The sequence below is a fragment of the Gymnogyps californianus genome, chromosome 20, assembly GCF_018139145.2.
Source record: "Gymnogyps californianus isolate 813 chromosome 20, ASM1813914v2, whole genome shotgun sequence".
Taxonomy (NCBI): Eukaryota; Metazoa; Chordata; class Aves; order Accipitriformes; family Cathartidae; genus Gymnogyps; species Gymnogyps californianus.
In genome coordinates, this window is record NC_059490.1 from 7,699,467 (window position 1) to 7,715,899 (window position 16,433).

Sequence of the window (16,433 nt, forward strand, 5' to 3'; positions counted from 1 at the left end):
GCAGCCTCTTCTCTGGTCCCTCCCTCCCATTTATTTATTAAATGCCTTATCTGCTCTGTGGGCAAATCTGCAATACTCATGTGGTTTTGCTGTTATCTCCACAGTAGGCATAGATTGGCAAAGATAATTCCAAATACAGACATCCTTTTGCCGTTATAGATAAAGCAAGCTGCAAGTTTGGGGAGAAAAAGGACTGCTGTGCTTGTGAGTTGCACGTACCAATTTCTTCACACTTTCAAATGACATAGCCAGACCAGTAAGGCTGTTAGGTGTGGCTACCGAAAAAAGCTCTATCTGTAGTTTCAACAGAACTTCTTTCCTATCAATATTTGCTGCTTGTTCAAGCTATGTAACTAAACTGCATAAAGTGTATTTTTCAGACCATATTAGTCACCTTTTTATTTAGTTCGTACCCAGTTCAGGAAAGAACAGAAGTGAAATGTTAACTGAAAATGTCATGGATCAACAATATAATGGAGCACATCAGAACCTTTTTGTTTTCAATAATTCTAAAGATTATTTAGGTTTGCTGCTATATTCATTGTAGATGCTTTTTGTTATATTTTACTCAAATATGGTGTTTGTTCTCCTAACTACATTTTTCTGTCTCATTTTCTGTGAAACTGAAAAAGTGCTTTGTCTCCTGGCAAAGCATTTTTTTCTTTCAGGTAAAAATGATCCTGCATCACTCAGTAGTCCCTTGGAGAAGGTTTGGGGAACATAAGGAGCACGGACTCAAGTGCTTGGCTAACAAAGCATCGTGAAGCTTAGCAGAAAGAGAGATTCTTGGTGGTTACTGTCGTGGTTTAACCCCAGCCGGCAGCTAAGCACCACGCAGCCGCTTGCTCACTGCCCCCCCCACCCCTGGGATGGGGAGAGAATCAGGAAAAAAACTCGTGAGTTGAGATAAAGACAGTTTAATAGGACAGAAAGGAATGAAAAACAATGATAATGATAATAATAATAATATGACAATAGCAATACTAAAAGAATTAAACTATACAAAGTAAGTGGTGCACAATGCAATTGCTCACCACTCGTTGACCGATGCCCAGTTAGTTCCCGAGCCGCGATCCCCCCTCCCAGTTAACTCCCCCCAGTTTATATACTGGGCATGATGTCATATGGTATGGAATAGCTCTTTGGCCAATTTGGGTCAGCTGTCCTGGTGGTGTCCCCTCCCAGCTTCTTGTGCCCCTCCAGCCTTCTTGCTGCCTGGGCACGAGAAGCTGAAAAATCCTTGACTTAGTATAAACACTACTTAGCAACAACTAAAAACATCGGTGTGTTATCAACATTCTTTTCCTACTAAATCCAAAACACAGCACTATACCAGCTACTAGGAAGAAAATTAACTCTGTCCTAGCCGAAACCAGGACAGTTACCAACCATCGTGTTGAGGTGGTAGCCAGATGGGAGGCCATGCTGCTGTAAACTTTTTTCCATGATTTTCAGTGGAGGCAGGAGTCACATTTGAGGATGGGAAAGTTTTTTCTTCTCTGGCACATAACAGGAATCTTAATGCTATTCACCTTTCTCTAAAGTATAATTTCTAGGTGGTTGTTTTGTTTCACGCAAATGGATTCCTGCAAAGATAGGGCTGCTTCAAGGCATGTAGCTTCTGTTCAGGTACGTCTGCATTGATACAGAGGATAGGTGGAAGACAACAAGTCCCCAGAATATTCTAGCAGTTCCCTCACCTGGGACTGGTGTTTCATTCTGGATTATGACCAACAGTCATGCAAGGATTGCTATCAAGAAATGACTATTTAAACCAGCTTCCAAAATAGACTTTTGTGTAATTTTCATATATCCTGTAGCTCTTCCAGGTATTTGAATAGCAAACACTTTTAAAAAACATTTACAAGTAAATAATGGAGTTGCTATCTACAGTTAGCTAAAGGTCCAACGTATCAGTTATTAACTACAATACTCACAGATTGTAATGGTTCTCCGAGCCGTTAGAAAGGTATAATTTGCATGTGTGATGTTTTTTAGCATCAGAATTTAAATGTGGAGGAGGAAGCTATAAGGCAGATGTATTCTGATTGAAAAGAGCAATTAGAGGGCAGCCTGTGGTCACAGCATCATCATTGGTACAAGAAAGAGACTGGAAGCCTGTGGCCTGATTCTTTCCTGCGCTGAAAGCACTGTGGTCAGCACCTGCAGCTTCAGCCCAATATATCATTTAAAGGATGTGAAGCTATACATGAGCTGGTTTTGTACGCATTTCCAAAACTGACTATTTTCTTTAACACACTGCAAACGTTTCTCTGGCTAACACAACTTATTATTACTATATGTCAGGGCTTTTATTGCATAATCTTGGCATCAGCTGTGAAAGGCAACAGAGTGCTCCCAAAATGTATCTTATACAGAAAAACAAAAAAAGATAGAAGAGGCAATTCCAGCAAAACATCTGTGATGACATATTCAGCCCATTATTTTGTCAACAGTGCAAGTATTTGATGGCATAATAAAAGGATACACTTTGCTTAGCAAAAACATTAAGGGATAACAGCCAAGTTAAATAGGGTGCGATTAAAGGTTTGCTTAACCCACGGGATTCCACTTCCAGAAAAATAAAAATAGAGCCATTTTGATCCCTCCTTCCAAGTTCTATTTGTGTGCTCTTGTTTGGGGATTAAAAAATCACTTTAAGAAAAGGGAGACTTTTTTTGAATTTAAGTTTCATACGGGAAAAAAGTTTTGTGAGTAAAAGTTAATCATAATAGCAATAGAATTCTGAATTGCAAAGGGGAAAAATCAAGTCCACCTGGGAGAAGAGATAACAGGAGTTAATCATGTGCAAACTGCTTTGAGGAAAAAAGTGCTCAATCCAGTTTAAAGCCTCGTTTTAAATTATTCCTGTGCACTAATTTTCTGCTTCATTTTATTGACATAATTGATGCTATACTTCAACAGATCTTGGAAATACACTGCAATGAGCATATTTCTTTCTGACACATATTTTTTCAAATAAATAGCAAAGAAATGATAATTTATTACAGTGTATTTTTCACATGAAAGTTGGCTTATATGTGTTTTGTGGGCTTTTTTGTGCTACGTTTCCTCTCTGCAAGCAAATACTGAATTCTAAAATCAAGTCAGTATTGTAGTGTCTACAGAAACATTTTTTCAGGGAGACACTTAGCACAGATGGCCAAAGGTACCTATAGAAGTTACAACCATACAAATTTTTCTGAAGTATGTACGGGAGTACATAGAGGAAAATAAATGTTGGTGGGTACAAACACCAGGAATTTCTGTAGTGGCCTACTTTCCAGAAAAGACAGTATAAAAATAAAATTAAAATTGAGACTTTTGACTGTCCACTAAAGTACTATTGTTATTGTAATTTCTGAGCAAATTTCCTCCTTGTAAAAAACCTGTACACAGCATGCACACTTTCTAACTTCTATGGCAGGTCTTAGGAACAAAACTAAAGCTTTTTTTTAAGGGCAGCGTAAATGTTGTACTGGGTTTATGTTGGGACTCTGGGTGCACGTCACTTAGAGCTATTTCCAATTCCAGAGTTTTACAAATTAATTATACTTTACCTTGGTTTGTGGGTGCTGTAATAAATAACAAGTGACTTGATGAAGATGACAGAGAATGAAATATTTGAATACCCAATTAAAACTCCAGAGTTCCCAAACTAGAGAACACATGTGACTCTGACAGTAACTGTATCAGATTTTGGAAAAACTCTGTTATTTATATTAAACCTCCTCTATTTCAAGTTTTGTAACAAGCTCAGCTGTCCCATAAAATGGAGACTAATACTCTGCTGGAGGGTAGGGTACTGTGCAGCTGTTCCAGTGACAAATACTGTAGATAAAGTCACAGATCAGTTTTCCTGCAGGCAGACAATCCAAAGATCATGCCTCTTCCAGTGCAAAATACAAAGAATGAAACAGCATTAGATAAACCTTGTTTCCTGGCAGAAATTGCCATAAATTTCTCAGTTGGAAGTCCTGCATAACACCAAGGAAATCACTGACCAGGGACCTGATTTCCATTTGTATAAATGAGTGCAGAATGGCTGTCGTAGATGTTTTTGTCTTTTCCCTTCTCTTTTCCCTGTGTTGCATATTATTCTTCAAGAATATAGGAGAAATTATTAAAGGTGATTCATCAGATTCCTTTAGATTCAGGTTTAAAGGCAGTCTAACAAAATCGCCCTATAAACTCTCTCTTTATTAGTGCTGTACGTGCTTTTCCTGCAAGGCTGCTTCAAAGCGACACAGTTCTTTACAAAAAAGAGAGCCTGTAGATGTTTAAATTGAGTTCGTAATTAATTTCTTTTTATCCCTCAGATTCTCACATCTGGTTAATGCAGTCCTCAGTTCAGCTTGTAATGGACTTGTGGCAGTTCTGGACTTTGTGAACCTTGAATCTGAAGGTAAACCTCCTGTCACTGGGCACCTGTGGATTCTCTCTCTGACTATTTGTGCCCTTAATGTTGTCTGTTGCTATTCATAGTCTTTTTTATTTTACTGTCTTTTCAGTCATGTGATGCAATGATCTAAGTTCAGTACAGAAGAGTCTGTTGGGCTGCCAAAGCCAAAAGACAACCTACAGCAATTCTGAGTTGTGGAAGAGACATAGCAACCTTTGGGATTATTGCTTAGCAACTGCAAACACACAGAGGAGTAAAACTCACAGCCCGGCTCCACAGCAGGTCTGAGAAATCCCTAATTCACTTTAAGATTTTTAATGGTTGAGAACAGATGGGCATATATTAAATTCCTGTTCATTTGCAAAGCCACTTTGAAAGCAGGAGGAATAATATCTATTTTGATACCGGCTCCGAAGGTAAGAAAAACAGTTCTTCAAAGCTTCAGAAAGCAAAAGAGAAAGCCTTTTTAAATTTTAATTGTATTGAAAAGAAGATCATGTATGAAAAGGGTATTGGGCTCTTTGTGATTAGTGAGATAAACATGCTCTATGAAGTACATTAGGGAAAGGCAGAACTATTTCTGAGCAATAGAGCATCAAAGAGATTGGACTCTGTTTTTGAAAAGACTTTTGTAACTAACTCAAACATCTCCAAAATATTTACCTAGACAAACTTTAGTCTTTCCTGGCCCTATCCCACCCATCAAAATCCCCTAAAAGAATAACAGTGAAACCATAAAAATCTTATTTATGAGCAGATTTGGGTTTTGTATGGAAAATGGAGAGATAATCTTTTTGTACCTGCAGGGATTCCAGCAAGAATATTTCTCTCACAGAAAAGGAGCCAGGGAAGTGGCATCCTACTAAATAATGAAAAGCTTATCTTGCCTTCAGCTTGAACAAAGGCTTACAGGAAACTTTATATCACATTTCAAATTTCCTGGGTGTTTCTAAAGCTTGTCTTTGTGCACCATGCTTACTATTAGTTGGACAATCAAGCCTCCACTTGGGAATGTCATAGGCCATGAGAGCTCTATACATTATGTGCCAAATTCTCAACTAATGTAAATCAGCACTGAAGTTTATGAGCCAGTGGTGTCTTATACAAACTGGAGGTGTGTCCCTGTAATCCTTGAAAAATTCCAAGTTTCAGGGCCTGATTCTAGCACTCCTTTGTTGTTTATTTTAACAGTTATGTGCTGTTTGTATGTTCTTCCACACCCTCTTAGTCTTCTTTATCTGTCCTGCATTAACGCAGTGGGCATAGTTCTCTATGCTCTGCTTCCATTCTTGGAGTTACGCGAATGCCATGGAATTGAGGTAGAACAGTCGCACTTAGTTGTTTTTTGTTTTGTTTTGTTTTGTTCGGAGACATAGAGATACTTCATAAACATTTACTAATCCTCAAAATCATCCTAACAAATGGTTGAGAGCAGTGTAGAAAATATATTCATCATCATTCAGAATCGGCCACCTCATAAAGCAGAGTGCAGTTGTCACTTCAACATTGCACAGAAACTGCAGCGCGGTTTCATAAAGGATGTTAAAAAGTAACGTAAGTATTTGAAACTGCAAGAACGGTTTATTTTGGCACAACAAAACCAGCTGATTTGGAATGTGACCAGAACATTTGGTTAACACCCTGCTTTGAACCAGAAAGAGTCTGGTTTTACAGCTTATTGAAAGAAACTCACCTAAGCAAGGAACAATTTGACAGGGTTGACAGCGTTTCCCTTTCTACCATTATAAATCTGGACTCCTTTACAGCTCATGTCCTTCAGTGGCAAAACTCTCTGTGTGGGTCAGGCAGGCAGCTTGATCCATAAATCCATCTCACTCCCCAGCAGGTAGTCATCTTTGAAAACAAATTACCAGAAGATGCCTAAAAGCCCATCGAGAAAACAGACATAGAAATTTAGTGCTGTGAAGCATCCTACCTATCCAAGCAGTACTTGGACTCAGACAATGGTTATGAACCAGAAGGTCAACATATTAGTAATTACATTTGTGTGCCAGGAGGGCTGTAGATCACATTTATGCATTTCCTGGAAGGCTGAACTCTCTTCCGAACAGCTACAAATGCTTAAACATGAAGAGCAAAACACATCAGAAGCAATGGTATTGCTATGGATACTGAAAGGCCTTAGTGAAAAGCACTTTTAAATAAGAGCTTGAAAAGGATAGCGTGGCAGCAAGTTCAGAGTGGAGTTTCATCTTTAATTTGGAAAGGCGCTAGGCTCTCTCTATTAATATCACCCTTCCCTTGCTGTTGTTTAACATTGAGCTGGGTTTTTTGCAGCACGCTGGTGATTTTTCATGCTTTGAATCAAGTAGTTAGGCAACATTCTGCTCCATTCTGTATGTGTAAGTCCCATTACAGATGCAGACAGTTATGTGTGGAGACATAAAGCAGTAGTTTTCAAATTGTGCCTTGTGAGCAACGCAGTTTCTTCCTGATAGTTCACAGACTGAACATTTTGAGAAGAAAACAGTGGAGTGTGGGAAATTGTAAAGGGAAATTTCTGCAACTCTCTGTAGGTCTGTCTTTTACAGAATAATCTACAAGATTAAGTGCTTGTGAACAGCTTAATTACAGAGATCATGGTGTAGAGTTTCCCTTTCTGTAGGAGCTCTGCTAACCCATACACCTCGTTACCTTAACGAAACGTCCAGAGGAAAAAATAGTTGTCAAAGTTGAAATTAAGTAGTCTATGGGACAAGCTTCCTCATTGTTTTTCACAGCTACAGAAAAGATGAAGCAGAAGGCGGCACGTAGAGAAATCTTGCTCCTAGGCATCTAGTATTTTCCATTACTTGCTTCCTTTGTCTCATATCCACTGGATTTCCTGGAGGCATGGAATGGGACCTAAACAGAAATAATGATTCTAGGGGTAAGAGGAATTCACTGGTTAGAACTGGGGGACAAGACTTCCGAGTGCTGTTCACCTCTTGGTTTCTGAGTCTCTAAGTGACCTGGAATTAATCACTTCTTTTCTGTATCTCAGTTTCTTCTCCCGTAAGAAAGGAACACACTTATTTAGTTGCTCTGTCTCCAAGGGCTGTTGTGATACATAATTAATCTTTATAAATCATTTACTGATCTTTGAAGTAAAGGGGCCGTCTTTATTTAAGAGTACAAAGCAGCAGTAACAATAAAAAAGGAACATAGAAAAAGAATATTGGTTAATTCCTAACAATAGACTTTCTTCCGGTGTCATGGGCTAGGACACCGCTGCATCTTTTGGCATTATCTAACATGCTGCTTTTGTTCTGTGTCACAGTGCTTGAAGTATGGCTGCTCAGCCAGAAGAAGCAGCCCAAACTGCAGGTCTAAAACATCCCAAACTTGGAGGTAAGAATATGTCTGCCACAGAAATGAAGAGAAATCAGGGGAATGATGAGCTGCCATGTCTTAGTAATTATGCTCCGTGGAAAGAGTGCTTTTATGAAAAGGTACAGCAGAGGTGTCTGAGGCTGCAGGAGACAAAGGTGAAGACGATGCACGCACAAAAGGCAAAAGAAGAAAAGGTAAAGAAGAGAGAACTCTGTGACTGGCTGTCCAAAGAGTGGTTCAGTGAAGAGAAAGAGTCACTAGGTACTCGCATCTATTTGCTTGACAAACTCCTACCTACATTAATCCCAGGAGTGGAAAAACTGTTAATGGAAGTGGAAAGAAAGAATGTGCTTGCACCAGACAAAGAACCAACCAAATTTAACCCCATTGGTTTTCTTGGAGAATATCTGATGAGACATAACCCTCAGTATAGTATTTCTACAAAACCAGGCCCGTACCTCAGAGGAATGAAGATGGTCGTGGAGGAGCTAAAAACTGAGATGCCAGGTACAACATCAGAGAGGTGAGAGAGTTGAAAGTGTGGCTGGTCACAAGACCAGAGCCGTTGTCTTGGTCTGTTTTACAAAAGAAATGGTGTGACTGCAGCCTGGCTGACAAAGTGTCAAACAAAATGAACCTTGTGGAGTACGGTGCCAGAGATGGTAGTTGTCTCTCATAAAAACTTGAGAAGCAGGACAAATGCCAGAACATGTCACATAAAATGAAACACTAGTTATTCCTGTTTAAGGCAATATTCTGCCCTTCACAAGTATATAATTCCCCTTTAGACTCTATCTTAATTACATATGTGGAATGCAAATTGCTTTCAAACCGGTCTAGGTTAGTGACAGCAGTTCTTTAGGACAGGTGTTAGTATCAAAGGTCTATGGACTCTTCAGATCATTTCTTCTATAGTCTTCCAAACTTAATAAAAAGATAACCTTTTTTCCTCCTTCAGGATGATTTCTCTTGACCAAACCAACAACAACATTGTCCTGGCATGTTGTAGAAACTCCTTCTCCTGGGATTTTTACTTAGGCTTTCCTTTCAGATTCTTTTTTCCCTTTAAAATATAAACTGTTTCGTACTTTATTATGTTGCTTACTTCAGGGGTGTATTCTAGGCTGCCTGCTTTAGTATAATATTTAATGAATGTTGGAAGGGGGTTCCATGGCATCTTACAATATGCTAAGGTTAGAATGAGAGTGCATTAGGTGAACAATAATGCTTTCATTTTCATTGCTCTATTCAGAAAAATATAGAAGTGACCATGTGTGTTTATAGATGACCCAGAGGTGATTGTGAATGATGTCAAAATTACTCATTCACTACTAGATCACTTCATTCTGTATCTGTGTTTGTAGAATAATGACTTCTATTTGAATGGCTGTCTCTTCTATTTGCATAAATAGTACATACAGCTTGAAAATTGGTTTCAGGGTTTCGGTGTCAGGGATTAGGGAAGTACAATGTTGACATGTCTTATGCATAAACTCTAAATGAAGATAATTGAAGTTCCCAGTATTATAATGAATAAAAGAATATGTTAAATCTCTCTCTACTGCTCTGAGTTTCTGTCTCTCTGCATTTCTACTGCACATACTGTATAGGAACATGCCTTGTGTGAATACAACTAAAGCAGTGTGATAAGTGAATTTCATACAGTCACTTACCTCCTTTTCCCCCACAGATAAAAATAATTATAACTGACCGATTGTGGTCAGTGTGTAAGAGCTCAGCTTTTTGGTTTTTCTTTGTAAGCAGACATACAGTAGTACAACCAGAGCTGGTAAAAGATTTTCAGTTTTATTTTTTATTTTTTAAATGCCGATCCACTGAAACAAATGATCTGGGGAAACGTCTTCTTTTTCAGTGAGCTTTCACTCAAGCACAGACTGTTCTGAGGGGATATTTAGGATGTGAGCCTTGCCACACCTTTATTTTGGGGACTGTTTCACCATTCATATTGCTTCACAGAGGGACACCTGGATGCAGGAAGTTCAGAACCATATCTCATTTTTATTTTGCAAAAGAAATTGAATTAAAATACATAAAATTTCCTGGGGCTTGGGGCTGGTTTTTTGTTTGGTTTTGGTTTGGGGTTTTGGCGTTTTTTTCCTGCTGAAATACTCTTAGCTTTCATTGTGAATCAGAGCTTATTTCTGAAGAGGTCAGATTTTCCTGTAGAACACAAAGTGTTGGCTACCAGTGACACGTTATCTTGGCCTTGGCTGCTAAGTCTATGTTTACATTTGGAGACAGGTTCTCAATTTGTAGCTATTGGAGCTGATGCAAAAAAGTGACTATCAAGACTTGTAGAAATCAATCTCTCCGTAGACAGCACTGCCACGGGGGTTTATGTAGCCATAGCTGTAGCAGGTTTTGCATATCTGCTGGTAGTAGTATCATGGGATTTGCATTCACAGCAGCTCAGGATTTACATATTTGTGATGGCTGTATTGTGGGATTTGCATAGGATTCTTAAACCACAGTAGCACAGAGGATTTTACTGACACCATGTAGCACTGAGACTCCTAATGTGAGTCACTGGCTTTCTAAACAGGAAAAAAATGTTACAAGACGAATGCCAGTCTGTGCTCAAAATCTCTCACATAAGCAGCAGAAAGATGAGGAGTGAAATTCTGGCCCCAATGAAGCTCCCGGGAGCCTTGACGTTACCTTCAGGAAAGGCAGGATTTCACCACAGGTTCCTATCTAAAGCTTACCAGTCCTCAGGGAGCTCTCTCAGGCTTCCTCCACTCTCTCCTTAACTGCCACCTGACTGGGAGTCAAGGCATGCACGAGAACAGATGGGAGAAATTCCTTATCCAACTAGATTGATACCTGAAACAGAGACTTTATTTGTCCAGGGATGGTAGTCCTTCAGTCTGAGTCACCCATCCTTGTGTGGGAGTTAGGCGGCTGTCTTCCTGAAGAAACATGTTTCATTCTGCAGGGAGAAGTCACCCTCGCTGCCATCTCATCTTTTCTGGAAATGTCTAATACTGAAATGAGCTCACTTTGAAACGGGTGCCCAGCACTCTTATAGCCTGTTTTGCCGTCATTGTCTAGGGGGGAAACACTTTGTCCCACACCAGGGACACCAGGCAGAGGATACAGCTGCCTGCTGTTTTAGGACCCTGGAAATAAATGCAAACCTGCAGCACAGTGCAGGTGCAGCACGCAATGTAACTTGTGCTGGGCGCTGCCCAAGTTAATCACCAGAGCACCTTGGCAACTCCTAGCATGGCCTTAGCTCGGCTTTCAGCTTGCAGATCACTCCTGAGGAGGAGCTGCAGCTAGAAACGGTCTGGTTTTCTCTTTCTGTCTGGAGCATACGTCGGAGAAAAATCTGTTAGTTCATTTAGCTTGGTACCTGCTATATGGTTTAGCTATGGTACCTACATACCTCCTCTTTGCTGTGTCTGTCAAAGAGTCGGAAGATAGATAGGAAATTATTTTATCCTTCCCCTGCTATCAAAGTGCCAGAGGGTGAACTGCCTCAGCAGGCACTTGTGCAATGCCCACGACGGATTAAGGAATCCAATTATTCATTAAGAAACCTCTGTGATAAGTGGCCACGAAGCACAAGTACCTAGTGAAAAAACTGACTGTGACCAAAGCGTATTGCTGTAACATGTTAAACAGGCCTTTCTATTCATTAAAGAAAATATCATTGTTTTATAATTTCTAGGATGACCTCATAGCAACAGAAGAGAGCAGGGACAGGATCAGCCCATCTTCACAATACGTGAAATACAGGGGGAATAAGGGAGCAGAAATCGTTAGTTAAAATACGGTTTCTGGACTAGTGTGTTCTCAGGTACAAAAAAGGAGCAATTGCCCTTACTCTGACTAGCTATAGAGGGTGTAAGCGAGCGCCGCAGAGGTGAGCAGGGCAGCTGTCTCAAGGCAGAGAGATTCTAGCAGCCTCCGTGAGCAGGAACTGTTCTCCCCATATGAACTGATCCTTTGGCTTTAAGCATTTTGAACTTCGTAACGGCTTTTTTTCCATTTCATAAATGAACGAAGTCAAAATCAAACAGATGAGTTCTACGGGATCGATTTTACTCAGTTCTTTTGTTGTGCAAAATGGAGGATTGGGAAAAGCATGGCTCGGTGATTAGAGAAGCAAAGAAAACAGAAGGAAGAAGAAAGGGAGGTACTTTTAGTCCAAGCTTGCAAACTCTATGTCTTCAAAATGACGGAGAGGTTGGGGTATTATCCCTGTCCTAAGGCAGTAAGGACTTTATCGTGTGAGACTGCTTAAGAAATTTCATTGAACGTTGCTCTTTGCCAGTGAAGTGCTTATGTGAAATGGTACTTAGGCTTTGAGACAAATGCATACTGATGCAATTTTGTTGGTAAATCAAGTGTAGCAAAATTAGGCACCTCTCTTCCTGCTAAAATTGAAAGAAAATTGAAGGACATCTACACAATAAATGAATAATGCCATTACAAATGTGAAGGTAAAATTTATCAATGTTGAAACTACACAAACTAGGAGAGCTGTACAGATGATTTTTCCTTAAATGTCTACTGTATACTCTACAAGAGGCGCTCTCCACATGCACGTATCTGACACTCAGAGGTTATTTCTTCAGATTCATAGTTACACTAGATTTCAGGAGATGATACCTGTCAGAATATAAATACTCTCACCACCTTGGAGCTGCCCTCTGAAAACACAGATTACTAACATCTAGTCCAATAGTCACACTAGTAATTTTGTGCCTCAAACATCAAGTATTTCTTTGGAAAAATATCTGCTTGTACTAGAAGGACAAGAATTTCAGTAAGAATTTATTTCCTTTCCTTTTGTTCTTCATGGTAGGCTTAATCTATCTTAAATATGTTTATGATGGTATCTTTCTAAACCATATTTCCGTGTCCTACAGGCTGGCCAGGATGAAGGCTGAGGCAAAGAACAAACGTAAGGACAGGGAGCAAGTGGACAATATGACGTCTCAAGTGAAAGAGATGAGAAAGGAGGCGCTGGCAATTCAGTTCAAAGAGTCGACGGTGGATGTCAGTGGCAGAATACCGGTTGCACAGGTAACTAGGGAAGATCCTTGTTAACGCACTGCTGTGATTGTTCCAGACAGGAGGAGAAGGAAGATTGTGATAGTGCCATCTGCCCTGGCATGGCAGCATGGAGCACAAGGATGGGTAATGGCTCTGACATCCCTTAGGGTCAGGGTGCAGGTCATTGTCTACCACTTCGCCTCACCAAGCCCTGATTCCCCACGAGCACATTGAACGACTGCAATGCGTTCTTCACAGAGGTCCTGGGAAGCTAAATGCCCCGTAAAGTACTCAGATACTCCTGAGGTTGTTGGATACATACCTCATCACTGGATGTCCTTCTCTGCAGCTGGTTATCCCTCAGAATCCCCTTAAAAAGGTCCGGGGGAGCCACTCTTGCTCCCCTGTGGCCTCCATTAAATCTTCTTTCTACCCCTGTGACTCATACAAATTGATACTGCAGCTCATAAAAGATGAGATTTGCAGTAATTGTAATACATCTTTTGGTACAAGCATCTTTCTTACAAGTCACACAAGGCCCCTAGGAAATTGTCCTGTGGTTACACACAGTACAACATAGACAAGATCTACATTTAACAGGGCCCACCTATGTGTGGTAAGAAGCACGGCAGGCCGTACGACTGATTATTCCGGGTAATTTATTTTAGTAATTGCCTACTGTTGTCTGCATGAAACAGGCCTTTGACTGTTACCTTGATTTGTAGGTTCAGAGTGCCCTGAGGTCTTTTCCGGACGTCATTGCTTCTATTCCCATAGATGTGAGAAAAGGTAAGTTTTCAATGTGTCTCCTTTAGTTTTATTTCTGTGGTCTGAATTCTGATGCAAACTGTGAGCAAACAGCAAACAGATTTAGTAACAGAGAAAGAACCTCTAAGGGTAGTTACACCAGCTAGGATATGAACCACAAATCTTCAGACAGATTGGAAAGAGACTGAACCACCATGTGGTTCATTAATATGATCTTGAAAAGTATGGAAAGATGTTTAAAAAATCTTTCAGAGAGATAGAAAGATCAGATGCAGGCCCTTTCCACTTACATCCTGCATTAGGCAGACATTGCTATGTGCTTATCACTATTTTTAAGAATCACTGTAACAACCTCCTTCTTCACCTGCCCTATCAGATGGTGTTCATCTCATGGGAGGTTTTGGAAATCCCATGGACAGCCTGGCATACTGGGAGGTATGGAGGAAAGGCAGGATCAACAAAATTAAAGTCTGACAGTGTTGTTACCTTTTATGGTTTCAGGGGAAGTGCTGAAGCTTACCTAACACTCCACCAAATAGCCCATCTTGTCGAGCCGTTCCCTTCACCAGTCCCAGGCATACCAGTGACACACAGCACAAGGGCCTCTGAACCCGAGCACTCGGCACAGAAAGATTTCCATAATTCCTGTCCACTTTATATAGCTTACAGTTGACCTCCCCGAATAATGATAATTGAATAGATAGAGCCAGGAACATTGAAGTGGCAACATACAGCCTGCTGCCAGCCCTTTACAGCAAGAGCCTGTAATGATCATCAATAATAACAACAAATCTGCCTTTGCTGGAAGATGGGATGATAAGCAGGGAACCTCCACAGTGCATTTCTGCTTGCTGCTGGAGTCACCTCTGTCTAGAGCTTGCCCTTGCTCAGCCCCTTCTATATTACAGAATTGTTCCTCTGAGTAATCATCCTATATTGGTAGTACGTTGCGCGAATGCCAAACACAGCCCTTGTGCTCCTGCTGTGGTGGCTGTGGTTCTCGCGTGTGAACAGATACTGGGACGTGAGATTGAGAAGGAAGTTTCTGTCCAGATGCTTGCTCTCCAGATGCTGGAGGTGCTTGATGTCATATTTCACTAATAGTGTGGCTCCATTTCTTAATTTATTTCATTTAATAGCATCCAATACACATTAACGGAACATTAAGCTTTGTTTTATAGTTTAATAATGTATAGTTTAGGAATGTCTTAACCAACAAGAGATAAATGCATTCTATGGTGAATTTTCTTATTAATCTTGATATATTGTAGAAGAAAGAACAGAAAAATAATCCCAACAAAAATAGCGTGTCTGTGCCTAAAGACCTCGTTCAGAAATCTATGTAGATATTTGACATATCTTCTCAGTTCCATTATAGCAGCCCAGAAGCTGACCAAAAGATAGTTTTGAATATCATCATCAGTGAAAATATTCCCACAGAGCTTCTTGGGAAAATTACTATGATTTTCAGATTCCACTCTTGCAAAGCAGAATCCGTGTCCCCAGAATTTAAAGGCAGTTTTATCTGTTTGTTAAATCAAAAATCATTTCTTCCCTCACGTAATTAGTTGTAAGTACCGTTAAAGGCACTGCAATTTGCATCAACATATGTCAAGAATAAGTATGACCATACAGTGCTGAATAGATAAGTGCGGATTCTCAGCAAGAGAAATATGTAAGAATCAGATTTAGATAGCCTCTCTACAGTCAGATGCTTCAGCTACTGTGTAGGATAACCTCAAATAAATGTAATTCAACATGAGAAGAAAGTTAATGTAACATACAGTGTGCAAAAAAATGTGTACAATATGCAAAACCACAACTGTTTGCTTTCTAAACCAATATCCCTTCATTTTTTACTAGCAATCTGTGACAGAAAGCTGGAAATCGTAGACACATTGGAAAAAAAAGAAAACATAGATGAATTCACAGAGGTGAGAAATGAAATAAGAGCATCCGATTCAGCATATGATGTTTATCACAAAGTATTGGCATTTCCCTGGGGACAGCTAAGATGAGTAAGTGAAGGGCTTCACTTCTCCAGCACCCAGGTAACTGGTTGTATCAGGACGTTCCAAGTTCCATCTCCGTATCCATCCTCTGCTGTCACAGCACTTCCATTCTGGCCAGCAACGGGGGAGTATTTTGCTTTCCTCAGAGCTGCAGCCTGTGCCGCTCTCTGAGAAGTAACTCTCGTAGCAGTGGTTTTTAGGACATCCCTCTCAATCCCCTTCCAGAATGCCAAAGCCCTGAATCACTTGTGAATTCAGATTTTGCATTGGCTGCTCAAGGGAGGTTCTGTGTCCCAATATAACCGTTAGCCTGAGGTAATTAGTACTGTCCCCAAAGTATTGTTATTTCTCATTAAGTTCTATTAACCATAGAAAAACCTAACAAGTGATGAACTGGGATGAGAAGCCCTACCATTTTTGCCCTGAACTATTACTGGCCTGAGCCATAACCAAACTGCAACCAGTGTCATAAATGTCTGAGGAGCATAACCAGGCTGAAAAATACGCAGTTTTAAAATCAAAAGCTGTCATTGAGAAACATCAGAAGTGTGTTTTTAACTCACCAAAATCAATAAATGTAGTTGGAAGTTTCACCCCATTACGCCACTCTTCATCAATTTGAAAACAACTAAATCGGTTCAAACTATATTTACTGAAAAACTCTGCAGGCCAAGACTTTGCCAGCCAGTTCTACCTACGACAGAGCTAAATTTTATGGCTGGGTAATTAAACCTGTGAAAAGGGATGTTTAGAATAGAACTAATGACAGACCCTCAATTGCAGCAGTGCTAGTGGGTGCTGTTACAATAATTAAAACCAGCGTATAAAGCAGCTGTGCAGAGACTGATTTCAAGCAACCATGTGTGATTTTTGTGCTTTCTTCGCTCTCAGGA

General features: G+C 40.2%; 1 protein-coding gene across 1 annotated transcript in view; it reads left to right on the forward strand.

Moving 5' to 3' along the window:
• Positions 1–16,433, forward strand: part of EFCAB5 (EF-hand calcium binding domain 5) — a 41,165-nt gene that overhangs the window by 253 nt on the left and 24,479 nt on the right. The window contains exons 2-7 of the mRNA XM_050909205.1: positions 4,320–4,405; positions 4,512–4,684; positions 7,683–8,258; positions 12,634–12,790; positions 13,486–13,549; positions 15,392–15,462. Coding sequence (XP_050765162.1) covers positions 7,693–8,258; positions 12,634–12,790; positions 13,486–13,549; positions 15,392–15,462 — 858 coding nt within the window. The 5' untranslated portion in view covers positions 4,320–4,405; positions 4,512–4,684; positions 7,683–7,692. The remainder of the gene's footprint in view (positions 1–4,319; positions 4,406–4,511; positions 4,685–7,682; positions 8,259–12,633; positions 12,791–13,485; positions 13,550–15,391; positions 15,463–16,433) is intronic.